A 19679-nucleotide genomic window follows, 5' to 3' on the forward strand; every position below is an offset into this window, starting at 1 on the left:
TGCATTTGACACTGAACTTGGGCTTCTTTAGAGCCCAAATTTCCCTCATTCTTTGTGAGTGGGCCTGCTTACGCTCCTCTGTCCAAGGGGCACCGTGTCTTCTCTTCGGTTGCTCGTCTCGGTTTAGCCCGTTCGTCAATATTTTCTTGCGGAAGAGATCTCTGTTAAGGGCGTCTTCAGCTGAGATATGTAGCATTTGCAAGTCTTCTTTCGTATTTCTAAACCGGGGAATTGTGGTTTTAGGGTTTGAATCAAAAAAGTGAAGGATTTCTTTAGTTAACTTTCTTCCGTCCATTCTTTTGTAGGTTTCCCAATCATTTTCTGATTTCGTAGAGTAGTACTGTTTCCACGCATTGAGTCTTTCTTGGAGGACTGATTCGCAGGTACCGTTCCACCAGGCATGCTTTTTGCTTCTCTTGATTTCTGCAACGTCTTTAGCGGCCTCAACAAGGAGACTTTTGGCGTTGTTAAAGTCACAGTCATTTGGTCTAGCCTTCTCCTGGAACTCCTCGACCCTTTGCCGAAGTTTATCATTGTCAAAGCGTGTGATCTGTTTGGTTGTCTTCCTTGTGTTTGCGGAACTGGTTTGAATTTGTTAAGAGACATATAATGATCTGAGGCCACATTGATGCCTTTCTTTACCTTGACATTCATAATCTCAGGGCTGTTTCTCCTGGAGATTGCAACATGATCAATTTGGAACTCTCCGAGAGCTTGGACGGGAGAACGCCAAGTCATTTGCTTTCAGGGTAGGTGGCGAAAGTGGGTCGACATGACCTGCAGATTGTGATTTTCGCAAATGGACACCAGTCTTTTGCCGTTGGGATTGGTTCTTTCGTGAGCAGGGTAATTTCCTATAACTTTCTTGTACTTCTGTTCACGACCTAGTTGGGCATTGAAGTCACCCAAAAGAAGCTTGACATTTTGTTTAATTTTTCATCCAGTAGGTCCCAGAAATTATCAACTTCGTCTGGATCAGACTTGTTCTTATCGTTTGTAGGAGCATGTGTGTTAACTAGGGCGTAGGTTTTGTTCGCGCATTTAATTGTGAGTATAGACAATCTGTCATTCACAGGTTCGAAATTTGCAACCGATTTAAGGATCTTGGTTCTAACAGCAAACGCGGTTCCAAGCATCACAGCTCCATTGAGGATTCCTCTTTGCGCTTTACTCTTGAAAAATCGGTAGCCTTCGGATTCAAAAATCTCTTCATCTGGATACCTTGTTTCCTGTAGGGCCATTATGGATATCTGATTTTCGTGAAGAGCTTTGGTGAGGGTTTTCAGCTTGCCAGTTTGTGTAAGTGAATTTATGTTGAAAGTTGCTAGAAATGTTTTAGATTTTGGCCTGAGTTTTTGACTCTTCGGGGTACACAGAGACGCTCCGACTTGTCTCTTGCATGATGTCGAGTCTCCCCCAGAATCCGAACGAGACTCGTGCGCTGTGGCGTTCACGACGAGGGATTTATCCGAAGATTTACCCCCTGGGGTATGTTTCTCGAAATGTTGTGCCATCATGCTTTTTGACTTGACTTTGCTTTGGACGGGTACCCATCCGTTTTCAACTAGGGTTGTTAGCCCTAGAGGTTGCCTCAAGATGTTTTCTGGCTTCTGGTCATTTACCAGTCTTCGCCGTAACCTTGGCAAGGGACCAGTTTTTTTTTCACGGTGGTATTTTATTTCCCTACTACCCTCTGACTCTGCTGGTGGCAGAGCCAGCGAGCTTCCCCAATTCCCATGGGACGCGCCCGATGGACTTAACCGGTAAATCCCCACATGGGTTATTATTATTATTTTTTTTTTTTTTTTTTTTTTTTTTAACATCAGAGTGAGTCAGAACAAAGATGTAAGGAGGGCACCCCAGAAATGACGCGCATCTCTTGTGTCTCAGGGGAGGTGTGAGTAGTCGATGGAGGTCATTGATCCACAGCCTGACCCAGGAACTGCCTGGATAAAGGTGACGGAGGAAGAGAGAAGATGGTACTAGTATCAGCTTAGAACTTCCAGTGTGTCTCAAGCTCCTCTTTAAGTTTGATTCATTCACTGTATACCTTCTGGCAGTGAGGTGGCAAACCCAGTTTAGAAACGAAGAATAGCAGCCAAGAGGATCTGTCACACTGACCATGTCTCACTAGTAATATGCAGGTGTTTGAGCTGAGTAACAGTTGCCTGGTAGTCCAAGGCCCATTACGGTGGTTGTGCCATATTGTTTTTCTTTCTCCCAATTGTTCTCGTTCTCTAATTTATTTTTGGTGATGTCGGTGACACAGTTGGTGGTCTTTTTTCATGATAGCAGATTCAGACATAGCTAAGGATAATGGCTTTTGGAGGGGTTTGTGTGCCACAACTCCTTGTTAGTTAGTGGGATGTTGAAGAAGAGTTTCCTTGAGTACAAAATTCTGACAGCCCAGCAACTGTGAAATTCCTTGGCAATTGAAAGGACATTTAAAACTGAGCGAATTGGCTGTGCGGTTAGGGTCATGGAGCTGCAAGCTTGCATTTGAGGGATGGTGGGTTCAAATCTCACCATTGGCAGCTCTGCAGATTTTTTCCATGGTTTCGCATTTTCATACCAAGCAAATTCTGGACCTGTACCTCAATTAAGGCCACGACCGCTACCTTTCCAATCCTAGCCCTTTCGCTTCCTTGCATCACCGCAACCCTTCGATGTATTAGTGCAATGTTAAACCACTAGAAGAAAAAATAACATTGAAAGAAATAAACATTATTAAGAAGTTCACTTTGAAGTTCACTATAAATGTAACAAACTCTTCTAGGACCGTCAAGTTCTAGCTTGTTTTTTTTTATAAAATCCTGTCCATAACAAGACACACTCCCAATTTAATCCTTTTTTTTGGACACCAGTTATGTCAGGTAATAAGTTTGGTTTCTTTAATGTTTACGTCTATATAGCAGTGCTTTTATTTCAGTCATTCACTAGCACTATTTTTTATATTATTATTATTTTATTTTTTTTTTCTTTCTGTAAACTAACCTTTCCAATCCTAGCCCTTTCCCTTCCTTGCATCACCGCAACCCTTTGATGTGTTAGTGCAATGTTAAATAACTAGAAGAAAAAATAACATTGAAAGAAATAAACATTATTAAGAAGTTCACTTTGAAGTTCACTATAAATGTAACAAACTCATCTAGGACCGTCAAGCTCTAGCTTGTTTTTTTTATAAAATCCTGTCAGTTACAAGAGACACTCCCAATTTAAGCCTTTTTTTTGGACACCAGTTTTCAGGTAATAAGTTTGGTTTCTTTAATGTTTACGTCTATACAGCAGTGCTTTTATTTCAGTCATTCACTAGCACTATTTTTTTAAATTTTTTTTTTTTTTCTGTAAACTAACCTTGTTTTTATGAAATAAATGTGTATGTGTTTGCAGATATGGCCAGGCATGGTTGCGGAGAGACCAAGTTCCAAAAGTGTGCGACTAACAGCCATGGATAACACTGGCCAGATCAAAGTTTTTCTTGTTATGGTGAGTATTATATCATCACTTTTGTTGCTGTTGCTAGTTTCTCATAATGTGCAGGCAGTAATTTGTTCTTTTTTTTTTTCCTTTTTTTAAATTTTTTTAATGGCATGTGTGGATGTGGTTGGAAGAAGAATAAATGAGAACAGTAAAAGTGTTTTGAATATACAGTAATTCAAAGATGGAATTAGAGATGTTTTTCTTCATGGTTTCAAATTAGCACTTTGGTAATAAGAGGAAAGTAACCTGGTGTTAAGATAAGATCAGTACCTACTTGGAACTCCTCAGTTGGATGAGTGATTGTTTATTCAGAATTTTGGTAGTGAAACAATCATCACATGCAATTGATGAATGTAGATGATGTTTGAAAAATATACAGAATTGATGGTAATGTTTTCATACAACTACAGTTTTGACTGCCTACTAATCTGAAGATGGAACATATGTTATACTGGTGGTGGTCGTGGTGGTGGTGGTGGCGGTGGCGGCGGCGGCAGTGTTTGTTTTAACAGATAAATGACATGACTTTCAACTCGCAGGTCATATGGTGTAGTAAGTAAATGATATTGATTTGGTCATAGTATCTTTATCTGAAATGAGAGTTGTTAATGGTGTTCCTGATGAATGTATATTCAGAGACATGCATCAGTGAAGTTCATATGAGAGAGAACATGGTAAAATAAATGCTTAGATAGCATAGGCCACTTTCGTAACCCTGTTACTTGATCCAATTAATTACAAATATAACAATTCAGGCACTGGAGCAGTGTAGATCACACATAATATTAAATACAAAGAGCTGATAATCCACTATATTCAGTTGTACAGTAATGAGTATGGTAAATATACTGGGTGGTTCACCAGCCCCTTATTTATTTATTTCAACAGGATGGGCAGGTCCACCTATTCAGTACCATATGTTATACTATTATTGCTGTTTATTATACATCGGGACTAGTTACGATCTTTCCTTTAGGTCAGCTTCAGCCTAGATACATCATTGGGAGAAGATATACAGTAACATGCATACACACTTAAATCTAATTCCGGCAAAAGTTCAGTGCACACATCTAGGCGCATTTGCACTGTCATTTGTTTGTCCCTCGCTGACTTCTCGTGATGGTCGTGATCGTGCAATGGACAGGGCTGCCAACTATTGATCTTAAGAACTAGTCGTACATAGTTAGGTGCAGTGGTGCTACTTTTGAATTTACAAATCTCGTATGGTGACAAAGCCATTGGTCTGGATTGGTTAGCTCCGGCTAGTGACAAAACCATTGGTCTGGATTGGTGAGGTCCGGTTAGTGACAATGCCATTGGACTACGATCAAGCAGAGGGGGTCTGGGGGTATTTAGTACGGCGATAGCAGAGTCAGTTGTGTATTTATTGTTCGCAGGTTGGTAACGGAATTCATTTTACTTGATTGCTGGAAGTGACGTCATATCCGATTGTCTCAGCCAATGGAAATGGTGTTGCGTAGTTAAGCGATGAACAGTGGTGCGTGATAAATTGTATTAGGTTGTAAAAGTACTTCTGGGGGACGGCGGGTGGGTCCCTGGCTGTCGCAGTGAACTCTTCTCTCCTCTACAAGATATTCCACGAAGATTTGTAACATATCAAATCCTTATGATGCTATAAAACTAATTGCTGTGCATACTGAATTTCTACCTTTCCTTTAGGTCAACTTCAGCCTAGATACAGTACATTGTTTTGGGGAAGATATAACATGCATACACACTTAACTTAATCTAATATGTCACATAAAGTATGTCTACAACTATTTACATTCATTAACTGTAAAGTCCATGCAATTTGATGTATTCACACATATGTCTTAAAATTCCATTGGGTTAATATTGTATCTGTATAAAACACCATGTTTTGATTCTAAAAAAATGTTTTCTGAATATGAACACTTTTGAATTCCAATTGACAAAGTTGCTATAACACTTTAAAATATTTATCTTGGTATGATTTTGAACATATCGGTGTGTTGTTACATGTAATATTTATAAAATATAGGTACATTTGATCTTAAAACACATTTTATGAATGTACACAGTTAAATAGGGTAGGTAAATATACTAGAATGTTCTTCAATATTCATTTTTATGCCTCATTGTAATATTAAAATATTTGGATATGGTTGTTATCATGAACAACTTTTCTTTATTTGTAGGCCCCTAATAATAGACCTGCTACTATAATTTTATGGAGACATTCTTAGTTTAAGTATCGGGGTTGTTGGTCAAGTTGGAAATTCTTTGTAATATTACAGTAGTATAGTTAAATTTGGTTGGTCGAAATACATTAGAATGTTCTACGGATGTGTAAGTCTCTTATCAATGTAATCTAATATTATTGGAGTGTTGGAAAATATTTATTTTGAAGAACACTTATTATTCTTTGTATATGATGAATGATCTTGTAACTGTTGTTGTGAATGCCTGAGGGGACATTCTCAGTTTGAATATGTGGTCCTGTTGATGCGGTTGAAATAATCCTTCACGTATTCCATTTAAAGGGAATGTCACTTGCTGAGGAAGAGCTCCCATTTGGCTGCAACTCACCACATGCTGTGACTGCCTATTTATCTCCAAAACAAATTCAGTGCATACCTGACACATTATCAATCTTCCAGGCCACATAACTGCTACAGGAACCACGACTCACCTGAGTAGGAAGACTTGAACGTCTCCTGCAGCTTGAAGGTGGAGGGGATGTGAACTTTCATCATCATCTGCGGGATCTGAGGCTGTATCTAGTATTTGGAACTTCAGAACATGAAGTCATCTCTGTGTAGCCGGAAAAGCATCGTATTCAATTTCAACTTGCTAATGTTCATGGTGTGGGTTACTGTAGTCACGTCCTAGTTCGTGAAGCATTGTTAACGACTGGGTCACCTAGTAAGTGGTCCTGAGAGTCGGGATACCAGTCGCTATATTCTGAGTCATGGCCTTCCTTGTGTTCAGGGGGCTAGGGCTATATAATCCACTGGAGGTCCCTAACCCATTAGAGGAGAGATCCTCACTTGGAATACAGTTGAACCTGCTTTATACATAACTCTGTTCTATGTAATTCGTATTTGTACGTAATTTCCTTTAGGTCCCGGCAAAATATAATTTAAAAGAGTGTTAATTAAACCTTACTTATACGTAATCCGTTTATACGTAATTCGCTGTTATACGTATTAAATGTCAGTGAAATATAACTGAGTTTTGCGTAATTGTAATGAGAATGTGCTTTTTAAAAAAGGAACTACTGTATTTACGAAGTTTCCTCTTTGTCGGCGTGGGCAGAAGTAGAGCGATCGGGTTTCGGTGCTGAAACAGAACATAGAGTTTTGCCGAGTGACATTGTTGACGCTTACTTACTAGCGGCTTAACAAAGGCGAGTCCCCTTCGCTCTTCCTCTACATTCGTTGTTTTTGACACGCCGCCAAAGATTAAGATACATTATAAGCAAAGTGGGCGGTTTGGGTGCGGAAACAAAAGAAAATGCAGTAAATTTGTTTGAATATGAGAATTTCTCTCGTGGGAACAACGGAGAAGTAAAATGTCCACGATGCTAGTATCTGGTGTTTACTGTTGAACAGTCGTTTTGTCATCCAGTTGCTTTTGATTAGCCATGGAGAACAGAAAAAGGAAAAGTTATACGAGAAGTGGACGCTAATCCACACAAAACAAAAAATTAATCGCTTCAGACTTAGGGATTGCTTATACCACACTATGTACAATCATCAGTAAAAGAAACGCTATTTTGGATCAGTTCTTAAAACTGGGTTCAAAATGACCTAAACACAGCCGTCAGCAAGAAGGATGGTACGTAGATTTGGAGAAAGCACTTTTCATACGGTTTCGTCAAAAGCGGGCTGCAGCTCTACCAATCAGTGGAGACATGCTGTAGGCAAAGGCGATAGATTTATCTGAAATGATGATTATCACTGCTGATTTCAAGGCTTCGTCAGGATGTTTGCAAGGATTTAAAGATCGTCATGGAATCACAGGGAGAACAATTTCCGGTGACTCAAAATCTGCGGACGACGTCACAGTGCAACACTGGAAACAAGAGGTTCTGTCGGGTATCGTAAGTGATTTTCTGCCTCCAAACATCTACAACTGCGATGAGACCGGCCGATTCTACAATCTCATTCCTAATAAAACATTATCTGAAAAAGGTGACTCATGCCATGGAGGGAAGAAAAGTAAAATTTGTGTAACAGTATTTCTCGCCACGAATGAAGATTGATCTGACAAACTTCCTCCACTTCTGATAGGAAAATCGAAGAATCCGAGGTGTTTTAAGAGTGCGAAAACAAAACCTACGGAATACGAATCCAATGGAACAGTGGTTGGAAAAACTAAAAAAGAAACAGAAGAAGATCCTTTTTCTTATGGATCGATGTGCAGCACATCCACCTCAAATCGTTCTGGAGAAAGTCCGAGTGGAATTTTTCCCTCCTAACTGTACCAGTGTTCTACAACCACTTGATTTGGGCATCATTGCAAATTTCAAAGTGCATTATAGAAAAATGCTGGTTCAACATTTAATAACACTGAGTGATGCAGGAAATGAACCTCTCTCCATTAATTTGCTGCAAGCCATGGATTTTATTTCGGCTGCCTGAAAGCAGGTGTCTTCGTCCACAATCAGCAACTGTTTCCCCAAAGCTGGTGCCTTACTAGAAGAAGCTGTCTCTAATGATGATCATGGGGACGAAGTTTTATCTGGCAATGAGCTAACGCTACCAGAGGGTGGAGAATTCGATACTTTTGTGCATTTCGATGATAATCTGGCTGTATGTGGAGAACTACCGGGTGAAGAGTTTATTGCTGACGTATGCCAACAACGCGGCGGTGATGGACCAGCAACAAGCGATAGTGACATTGGAGGTGGAGATAACGACTTGAATCTTGACCCCTGAACTGTGTGAAGTGTTAAGTGCAATCGAAGTGTGTAGGCGTTACATCAGTGCGAACAGTTGTAGTGAAAATGCTTTTAATTCATTACTAAGTTTTCTAAAGGAGGTTTATACTCTTAATGCTAGAAAAGTGAAACAAGCCAAACTATCTTATTTTTTTAAGGCTGGACCAAGTTCAAAATATTTTCTGTCTTAATGTATTTATTATTTGCAAGGATTTACACATTCTACTGGTTTTTCAGTAAATATTGATGTATTGCGTAAGTCTGATTTCTAAGTAATTCTGAGTTACAAGTAGTTTTTTCTCTTCCCCTTGATATACGTATAAGTCAGGTTCAACTGTATATGTAAGTAGGGTAACATCCTGCTTCATGTATTTACCGAGCTCAGAACATTTTAAGCAAGCAATTAACGGAGGCCCACTTCCATTTGACACGCGAGGGACTCCTTGGAAACAACTTTGCGAACGAAATGGAATTTGATGGGAAGCGATCAACATTAATGGGGCCCATGGAAGAAAAGAAGTGGAACTGGCTGAGTCAGCAGAGAGGATGCATCTGGATGTGCTAGGAGTAAATGCTATTCAGGTAAGGGGAGATCAGGAGGAAGAGATAGGAGATTATAAAGTATACTTGACGGGTGTTAAAAAGGGAAGGCATACCTGTCAACTTTCACGGTTTATCCGTAAAATGTACGGAAATTGCAGCATTTTACGGTTTTACAGATGGACGGTGTTATTTTGCGACTTCGCAGACAATAATTTGAAACGTTAACATTCAATAATCACCTCACTTCCGTACAATCGATTGTTTGCATGGGTCAAAGGCAAGTCCACGATAGTCGATGTTTGTGTTGTCATTGGGATTGAATTTAAAGCAGAGATAACTATTCTTCCATGTGAATGTCAGGTGTCGACAGGCTCTGCTCTTAAAGATAAAAATTTAATTGTTCCGTATTGAAAAGTATCACAGTTAAAATTGAAATAATAAATAAAGAGGTTCAACCTATTCGATACAAAAGAATAAGAAATGCAGTGATTACATTCTTATTTAATAATCAGTAGAAGTGGTACCGGTTTCGACCCTAGTCCAGGTCATCATCAGCCGATTAAAACATGAAATCAGTAGAAGAGGCGATATCAAAATGACTGATTCAGAGTGAACTTGATCTTTTATTTTCTTTTTCCTATGCATTGTTTTTCATGTTTTAATCGACTGATGATGACCTGGACTAGGGTCGAAACCGGTACCACTTCTACTTATTGTTAAATAAGAATGTAATCACTGCATTTCTTATTCTTTTGTATCGAATAGGTTGAACCTCTTTATTTATTATTTCAATTTTAACTGTAAAGGCTCTGCTCCACGAATTCTTTATTCCGCTTCATTTGCTTGATGTGATTTAACCTATCTTCTTTGACCACGTGAGCGTTGTTCTTTGTTCACGAAGTTGGCATTCCTTGAATGTTTTGGCCATTTAAGGTTATGACCTATTTTAATGAAGTGTTTGAGTTTTGTGTTATAACTTCGTGCTTCACAGTTTCCTGTGTTCCTTGGACTAATTACATTCGTTCCACGTGTGTGTGGGTTTTTTTTTTTTTTGTTTTACCCATGTGTTCATTCTTTGTTCACAAGGTTGGCGTTGTGTTCGTTTAGTGGTTTAAGACTTTGTATGCTTTCACATGTTTTAATGGAGTGTTTGACTGCCTTGGGTGTTTGTTATAATTTTATGTGACTTTCAGTGATCCAGGTTCCTTTCTATGTTTCAGTAAATATCGGGACCTTTGTTTTCGGACATTTTCATACGCTATATTCCTATTGTAGGATTCATGAATAAATCTAACAAGAAATAGTATTTTCAGACATTTAAAGAATCATATTCTGTTGATTTTCCATCCATACTAAAATCTAGAAATGGAGAAAAATTTTCCTTTTGCACGGTATGTGGGTGTGTTATTAATGTTGCACATGGTGGAAGAAACAATTAAGTAATCATGTGAAGTGCGGTAAACACGTAAGTTATGTTAAATATAAGGAAGATAATAAGGAAATCAACACCCTTTTGCCAAGTATGGAAACGATGACAGTGACGTTATTAGGGCCGAGTGTCTGTTTACTTCCTTTTTGGTGGAACACAATGATCGTGCTGGTGCTTTATTGAAGATGATGTTTCCCACATCAGAAGTTGCAAAGAAATATAGCTGTGGTCACTCGGAAACAACATGCATTGTAAATAAAATGGCCAAAAATGAATCATTTGAAGTTGTTATGTGCCTTCAGAATGGACAATTTTCTTTGGCAACGGATGGAAGCAATGATACAAATTCCAGGTTGTATCCTATTGTTGTTACATTCTGTGATTTTCCACGGGAAAAAGTAGTGAGCACTCTGCTATCCATACCAGCATTAGACGGGGACTAAACAGGGCGAAATATAGGGAACCCGTTGTTATCACAGCTGAATTCTCATAACGTACCAATTGAAAACGGTGTGGATTTCTGCTCCGACAACACTCCTGTTATGATAGGACACAAAAACGGGATTTCAACAGTTCTGAAGGAAGTTCAACCAGGTATTGCCATCATAGGGTTGCATTTGCCACCTGATTAATCTAGCAGCTAAAAAAGGTGCTGGAAGATTGCCACTTAAAGTGGATGAGATCCTTGTTGATATATATTATTTCATAGAGAAGAGTGTCAAAAGAACACCTTCAGAAATTTCAAAACTTGCACAATAAAGAGGCAAAGAAAATTCTGAAGCAATTATGTACTAGGTGGTTTTATCTTTAGGCAGATGTGTTTGGATAGACTACTGGACCAGTAGGATCTGCTTCTTTCTTTTTTTCTTTCTTTCTTTCTTTCTTTCTTTCTTTCTTTCTTTCTTTCTTTCTTTCTTTCTTTCTTTCTTTCTTCAGGGAAGAAGTAATATTATGTACTCAAAACATTTCCACAAGCTTGACATCTTTCAGAATACCTAGAGTTGAACAAAGTGGATCCAAAGAGTATCAGAAGAAGAGAATTCTTGATTCTGCTACTACACATGCCCCTAAAATAATAGCATATTCTTCAAATGTGACAAACCCATCCTTAAAGTACAAATAATTCACCCTCTGATACTACCTATATTTGACTACTGTGACACTGTGTTGACTAAAATAACCTGTGACAGTAACAAGAAACTGGACTGGAGCCGGTACAGCTGCGTAAGATATATCTTTAATCTGCGATATGATGCTCATATATCACCTTATTATAAGGAGCTGTCGTGGCTTCGAGTGCACCAGCGCCGTGAACTTCACATGCTGTCACTTCTGCACAAAGTACTTTCCACTAATACTCCCGACTATCTGTCTTCATTTTTTTTCTTACCTCTCGTCCTGTCATGAACACAATACAAGATCTGCCTCCTCTCTTGCCATACCTGTAAACCACACTGCTGTGTACAACCGCTCCTTCATGATCTCTGTGTCTAGGTCATGGAATTCGCTACGTGTGAACGTTAGAGACAATCCTCATCGCAAGTTTAAAGTGGCTTGCCACGAGCATTTGCTGGGTAGATCCCGCTGACTTGCTGGATAATTGTTGAGTGAATGAAGGGATGTATGAGGTGAATGAATGGATTACTGTAGTTACATAATTTAAGTGTACTTTATTTTGTGTATTTTAAAATTAAGGATTCTTTCATTATTATTATTTGTTTTATTTGTATTCGAAATTATAAGTTATGTAAATGTATACTCATCTAGTGGTTAAGTGTAAGAGAGGGCCTTGACCCTAACTTCGCCACCAATAAAGGCATTATCTATCTATCTATCTATCTATCTATCTATCTATCTATCTATCTATCTATCTATCTATCTATCTATCTATCTATCTATCTATCTAAAAAGTAAGACTTCTGCTACAGCACGTGAGAAAAAATTGTTCATGTTCTTGTCCTCAAACTCGAACAAGGCCTTTTGCACTTTCCTTCATGTAACTATTCCTGTATTTGACTAATTCAATGTTGCCCTTCAGACTTCTTCCCCACAAGTTCACTTTTTATTAGAACTTGTAATGGTCTAAAGCTGTTGTTCACCAAGTTTCTTAAGCCCAAAATTCTCAAACGCTCCTCATTGCTTGAAGTTGAGTACAACTTGAAAATCAAAGCAGTGATGATTAGTTAGTTATTGGCATTCAGACTTCGAACATAGTGATCTCCAGGATACTCTTCAGGATTTTCATCAGTGAGAAACTACTTTTGTACTGCCTGTGACTACATCAGCAACAAGTGTCCACTCAAGGATGATGTGTTAAAGCATGCTCAAGTTGCTAGGTTAGACAGAAAAAATTGAAGATGCACAGTTTTCTTCCATTTGTTTTTTCTTGGAAATGTCTCCTATCATGTTATGCAAGGAAGAGAATGAAACTACAGATGAGGTGGTGAACGAGCTTCAGAGGCTGTTCACAGCTCTTCAGGTAGATGACACAGCGGTTGCAAATGAAGATGATGCAAATGATTCCAGTTGGGCATAAATAATAAGAATTTGTGGAGCTGATGGACTTCTTAAGTTCAATCGAATTTCTAGAGTAATGCTCTCTATTCTCACCATACCCCATAGTAATGCAGAATGTGAATGTGTTTTCAGCCTTGTGAAGAAAAATAGAAGAGAGTTCAGATCATCCATGTCCAATGGATCTCTGGAGTCTATTTCTATTTTGAAGACCAGAAGTTTTGGTCCCTGTTATGACAAAACATTTTTTCATGACTTTTTGCAGGAAGCTAAAAAGGCCACAACTATGTGATTTGCATTGTGTATTATATCTTGCCTGTGTTACGCTAAACAAGTTTTATTCTGCAAAGCCCTTTTCAGTTATTGCATATCTGCTTAACTTATCAAGGAAGTTCCGTTATGTATGCTCCCAACCAATATTCACCCTGCCTGCTGTTGTTTAACATGGATTTCTTCTTGATTGTTATGTTCATCTACAAATCATTGGCCCTTGATGTAAGTAGATATGATTTCATTGAGTATCCTGTTTAAAGCATGAATAATTGTATTTTGTATCCCAGAAGTATGATTATTTTCGTCAAGCCGGTGTATGTAGAAAATCGTTAGATTTTTTGTCATGTGTGCGTTTTACTGAGAACCCTTTCAAAACGTTGGCAGGTATGGGAAGGGCAGAGTCTAGGGTAGGGCTGTTTATCTGGAATATTATTGCATGCAACATAATTTCTGTTAGGCACGTAAACGAGCAAATGATGTTGGTGGATTTGGCAGTTGGAAGAATTAGAATTAGAATTGTCTCAGTGTATTCACCATGTGCGGGTATAGATGAGGATGAAATTGACAAGTTTTGTGAAGCATTGAGCGACATTGTAGTCAGGGTCAACAGCAAGGATAGGATAGTGCTAATGGGTGATTTCAATACGAGAGTTGGAAATAGAACTGAAGGATATGAAGAGGTGATTGGTAAATGTGGGGAAGATATGGAAGCTAATAGGAATGGGAAGAGTCTGCTGGATGTCTGTGCTAGTATGGGGTTTAGCAGGTATGAATACATTCTTTAAGCATAAGGCTATTCACTGCTACACATGGGAGGCTAGAGGTACCAGATTATCTTAACAGACTTCGAATTCAGTAAATCTGTTAGAAATTTACAGGTGGTTTTTTTTTTTTTTTTAATGAAACAGACCGCTATCTGATCTGTAGTGAACTAAGTATCTCTAGGCCTAGGATAGAGAATGTGAAATCTGTGTGCAAACAAATAAGGGTAGGAAATCTCCAGGATGAGGAAATTGGACAGAAGTACATGGATATAATTAGTGAGAAGTTCCGAACAGGTGGACAATAAGTGGGTTCAGGATATAGAAAGAGAATGGGTGGCATACAGGGATGCTATAGTAGCAACAGCAAGAGAATACCTGTGAACAGCTGTGTGTAAAAATGGGAAATAGCAAACATCTTGGTGGAATGATTAAGCGAGAGCAGCTTGTATGCGTAAAAAGAAGGCTTATCAGAAATGGCTCCAAAGAAGGGCTGACGTAGACAGGGAATTGTACATAGATGAAAGAAACAGAGTGAAACAAATAGTTGTTGTATCCAAAAAGAAGTCATGGGAAGATTTTGGTAATAACTGGAAAGGCTAGGTCAAGCAGCAGGGAGACCTTTCTGGAGAGTAATGAAGAATCTTAGGAAGGGAGGGGAAAAGGAAATGAACAGTGTTTTGGGTAATTCAGGTGAACTCATAATAAATCTCAGGGAATCACTGGACAGGTGGAGGTAGTATTCCAAAAATTTTCTCAACGTAAAAGGAAATCATCTTGGTGGTGTCACGGACAACCAAGCTCACTGGTAGAAGGAACATAATGTTGGTGAAATTATGCTTGAGGAAGTAGAAAGGATGGTAAATAATCTCCATTGTCATAAAGCAGCAGGAATTGATGAAATTAGACCTGAAATGGTGAAGTATAGTGGAAAGGCAGAGATGAAATGGCTTAAAACAGTAATAAGATTAGCATGGAATATTGGTAAAGTACCTCTGGATTGGACTAAAGCAGTAATTGCACCTATCTATAAGCACGGGAACAGAGAGGATTGCAACAACTACTGAGGTATCTCACTGATTAGTATACCAGGCAAAGTATTCACTGGCATATTGGAAGGGAAGATGCGATCAGTGGTTGAGAGGAAGTTGGATGAAAATCAGTGTGGTTCAGGTCACAGAGGGGCTGTCAAGATCATATTTTCAGAATGCGCCAGGTAATTGAAAAATGCTATGAGAGGAATAGACAGTTGTGTTTATGTTACGTGTATCTAGATAAAGCATATGACAGGGTACCAAGGGAAAAGATGTTCACCATACTGGGGGACTATGGGATCAAGGGTAGGTTATTAAAATCAACCAAAGGCATTTATGTTGACAATTGGGCTTCAGTGAGAATTGATAGTTGAATGAGTTCTTTGTTCAAGGTATTTACAGGGGTTAGACAAGACTGTAATCTTTCAACTTTGTTGTTCGTAGTGTACATGGATCATTTGCTGAAAGGTATAGTGGCAGGGAGGGATTCAGTTAGGTGGAAATATAGTAAGCAGTCTGGCCTATACTGACGACTTGGTCTTAATGGCAGATTGTGCCGAAAGCCTGCAGTCTAACATCTTGGAACTTGAAAAAAGTGCAATGAGTATCGTATGAAAATTAGCCTTTTGAAGACTAAATTGATGTCATTAGGTAAGAAATTCAACATAATTGAATGTCACATTAGTGATGCAAAGCTGGAACAGGTAGATAATTTCAAGTATTTAGGACTAGCTGATGTACTTGTGCTTCGCTACAGGATTTTCAGAAAGACCTGACTTTGTGGTTTTCCTAACTGAAGTCAACATAGGTCATTACAAAAACATCAGTAGGAAAGTAGCAATTAAAAGCAATGTTATCTACTCGATCAAATGAAAAACTGCACATTTTCTCACTTTTAACGATCAGTATTACGATGTTGATCGAACAGTACTACTACGATGTTGATCTAACAGTCCAAAGTTCCAGAGCTGGAATAACCAGGCCGCAGACAGCCGTGAACACTCCTCTGCCTTTATTCCGTTAAATATGCACTCTGCTCATTCCAACCAGTGCCTCAGAGTAGGGATTGAATAGCTTGAATACATGCTAAAGAAGAAAGTTATCTAACTCTCAGCTACTTCCCGCTAATATTCAGGCAGGCTGTTGCACTCGGTACGACCGGACGAGTTGGCCATGTCGTTAGGGACGCACGGTTGTGAGCTTGCGTCCGTGAAATAGTGGATTTGACCCCCACTGTCGGCAGCCCTGAAGATAGTATTCCGTGGTTTCCCATTTTCACACCAGGCAAATGCTTTGGCTGTACCTTAATTAAGGCCAAGGCCGCTTCCTTCACACTCCTAGCCCTTTCCTATCCCATCGTCGCCATAAGACCTATCTTTGTCAGTGCGACGTAAGGCAAATTTAAAAAAATACTCGGTACGTAGCAGTAATCCCATCTATCGGAAATGAGTGGCAACAGAAGACACAAAGCACATCACAACAAACAATGGTCAATATAATGTTATTGTTGATCAATTTTATGAGCTTTCTCTATTGTAGGCCTTCACATTTAGTTTCCTTTCGACTCTGTGATATTAGGGCGTCTTATAAAATGATTTATAGCGTAGACTGTAGTTCCTTATTCTCCAACTTTACATACCAATTTTCACTAAATTCTGTTTACCCATTTTCTCGTGACTCGGCGCTGATATGGACTTAGTAAAAAAAAAATCTAAATTCATGAATATCTCTGTGATAATAGCCAGCACGGTAACAATGTATAAGACATAAATGATCGGAAATTTAGTACTATATAATTTTCGTTATGTACGATACGACCGCTACTAACATGATTGATAATTAAATTTTAGGCCCTCCCTTAAAATACCATTTTACTCAGTGTGAATAAAATTATTTAAAGCCTAGATTGTAGCGACTTATTCCCTGAACTTGCATACCGATATTCATTAAATTCTCTTCAGTCATTTTCTCATGATACGTGTACATACATACATACATACATACATACATACATACATACATACATACATACATACATACATACATACATACATACATACATACATACATACATACATACATACATACATACATACAGACAGACAGACAGACAGACAGCAGAAATTACGGAAAATTAAAAAGTGCATTTCCTTGTTACTGTGGACATGACTCATGCAGAAATACCATCCTTTTTAAATTCTGAGCAGTGTACAGACAAAACTTATTTTATATATAGATGTGTGTTCTCCCAGGATGGTAATATATTAAGTGAGATTGAATCAAGGTGCAGTAAAGGTAATTCAGTGGGCTCGCAGTTGCGATGAACAGTATTCTGTAAGAAGAAAGTCAGCTCCCGTATATCTTTACGTTGGTCTATTTTCAGACCAACTTTGCTTTACAGAAGCGAAAGCTGGGTGGACTCAGGATATCTTCATAAGTTAGAAGTAACAGACATGAAAGTAGAGAGAACGATTGCTGGTACAACTCGGTGGGAACAATGGCAGGAGGGTACTCGGAATGATGTTGAAAGGATGGTAAATAAACTCCATTGTCATAAAGCAGCAGGAATAGATGAAATTAGACCTGAAATGGTGAGCTATAGTGGGAAGGCAAGGATGAAATGGCTTTATAGAATAATAAGATCAGCATGGAGTGTTGGTAAGGTACCTACATATTGGACTAGACCAGTAATTACACCGATCTATAAGCAAGGGAACAGGAAGGATTGCAACAACTATCGAAGTATCTCGTAGATTAGTATACCAGGTAAAGTATTCACTGGCCTCTTGGAAGGGCTAAGTTAGGAATGAACTCGAAGGGTGAAGCTGTACGCATAAACTGGCTTTAGTGATGGGGTTGTGTGAGGCGAATGGAGGAGGATAGATTACGCAGGAGAATAATGGACTCTGTTATAGAGGATAAGATTAGTAGAGGGAGACCAAGACGTCAATGGTTAAACTCAATTTCTAACGATTTAAAAATAAGGGGTATAGAACTAAATGAGGTCACAGCACTAGTGCAAATAGAGGATCATAGCGACATTTAGTAAATTCACAAAGGCTTGCAGACTGAGCGCTGAAAGGCATAACGGTCCGTGATGATGATGTATGTAATGTAAGGACAACATTAAATAGTTTCCGTAACTGTTTAGACAAAGGTTGTAAGAAACTTTGTAATACCTTGATGCACTTAAGAAACGCGGTTAAATCCACACCATGGAGAACAACTCAGTGTGAACGTGGTTTCAGTGCTATGAACGTAATCGTCAATAAAGTTAGAATAAAACTGTTGATAAGTATTGTTTCATCTGTGATGCCCCCATAACACTCGATGGACCACCAGTTTCTAAATTTCTACATTGAGAATTTGTACATTTGATTGATTCATCTGCTTTCAGCATTCTTATCTTTATTTCAAAACGCATCCGGAACTACATGATAGATGATGGGTGCATCAAATATGGGAACATTTCATTGTCTCCACTTTGGACCCCAAAATATTGGGCTATGTAAATATTCAAGGGCATTGATTATGCTTGGCAGCAATGTGATCAATCTGATAGTGTCTTCTATCACCAGGATTTTTCCTGCTTGGGTATGCTTCAAACCAAGTGTTAGTAACTATAAACTTCTTATCACAGGAGAATTCAACTTGTCGTTGGCCCCATTTATCCCTCCTGCGCAGACCTTTACTGCCTTATCTAACTACAGCATTAAAGTTGCCCATTAGAATAACATTATCTCTCCCTTTGGCAGACTTTATGAATTCATCTCTTTGTTCATAGAGTTCGTCCACTTCCTCATCTGTGGCTAATTGAGGTTGGCATGTAGACCTGTGTTATGACCAATTTAACCGGTGCTGGTCATAAGAACAACTTCATCACACAGGGACTATCAATCTCGGCACCATTTTGACACCTCCATTTTTCCGGGTTTCAGCGTTTGGACATGTTGCAACTTTGACAGGAGTTTCTCTTGATAATGACCTGAGAAGTCCTGTTTCTTCCCCTGCTGAGTCCAACTGCATTTGATAAACATACACCTCTGGAGTGCATAAAAGTACAGTTGGGAGACAGTTGGCTAAGTTTGGAGACAGGGGTGAAGTCATGAGCAGTAGAATAGGAACATGTGGCAGAAAACTGAAAACTTCACCCAGATGTGACAATGCGTTGTGTCATTTATGTTTGGAGGACAGATTTGCTACCTCGGAAGTGCTTACGGAAAAATGGAGGGAAACCTCTGGGGTTGATGTTTGTTCCAGAACTGTAAGGAACAGATTAGAAAATTTGGTTTGGTGTGTAAAAAGGCAGGGGCTGCCTGGCCGAGGCGGTAAAGGCGTGCTCGGTTCGCCCGGAAGGACGTGGGTTCGAATCCCTGTCAGGAAGTCATAAAATTTAAGAAACAAGATTTCCACTTCCGGAGGTGCATATGGCACAGGTTCATTCAGCCTACACCAAAAATGAGTACCAGGTTAATTCCTGGGGACAGTAAAGAAACCAATGCTCACCAAACAACAACGTATGAAGCGTGTACTGTGGGCTAAAGGGCTAAAGAACATCAGAACTGGCCAACTGAGCAATGGTGCAAAGTTCCGTTCAGTGATGAATCTGAAATTATGGAACATTGATGGAACTGATGGGGTTTCTAGAGTGTTTCGGAAGGCAAGTGAAGGTTTGAATCCTGCCTGTACTCTAAAAATGAAGTTTCTGGCTAGTGTTA

At 39.0% G+C, this 19679-nt stretch overlaps 1 protein-coding gene across 1 annotated transcript in view; it reads left to right on the forward strand.

The window, feature by feature from the left end:
- Window positions 1–19679, forward strand: part of RanBP3 (ran-binding protein 3) — a 345810-nt gene that overhangs the window by 246559 nt on the left and 79572 nt on the right. The window contains exon 14 of the mRNA XM_068225428.1: window positions 3391–3486. Within this exon, the coding sequence (XP_068081529.1) occupies window positions 3391–3486 (96 nt within the window). The remainder of the gene's footprint in view (window positions 1–3390; window positions 3487–19679) is intronic.

This window comes from Anabrus simplex, chromosome 1 (assembly GCF_040414725.1).
Source record: "Anabrus simplex isolate iqAnaSimp1 chromosome 1, ASM4041472v1, whole genome shotgun sequence".
In the NCBI taxonomy this organism is placed as follows: domain Eukaryota; kingdom Metazoa; phylum Arthropoda; class Insecta; order Orthoptera; family Tettigoniidae; genus Anabrus; species Anabrus simplex.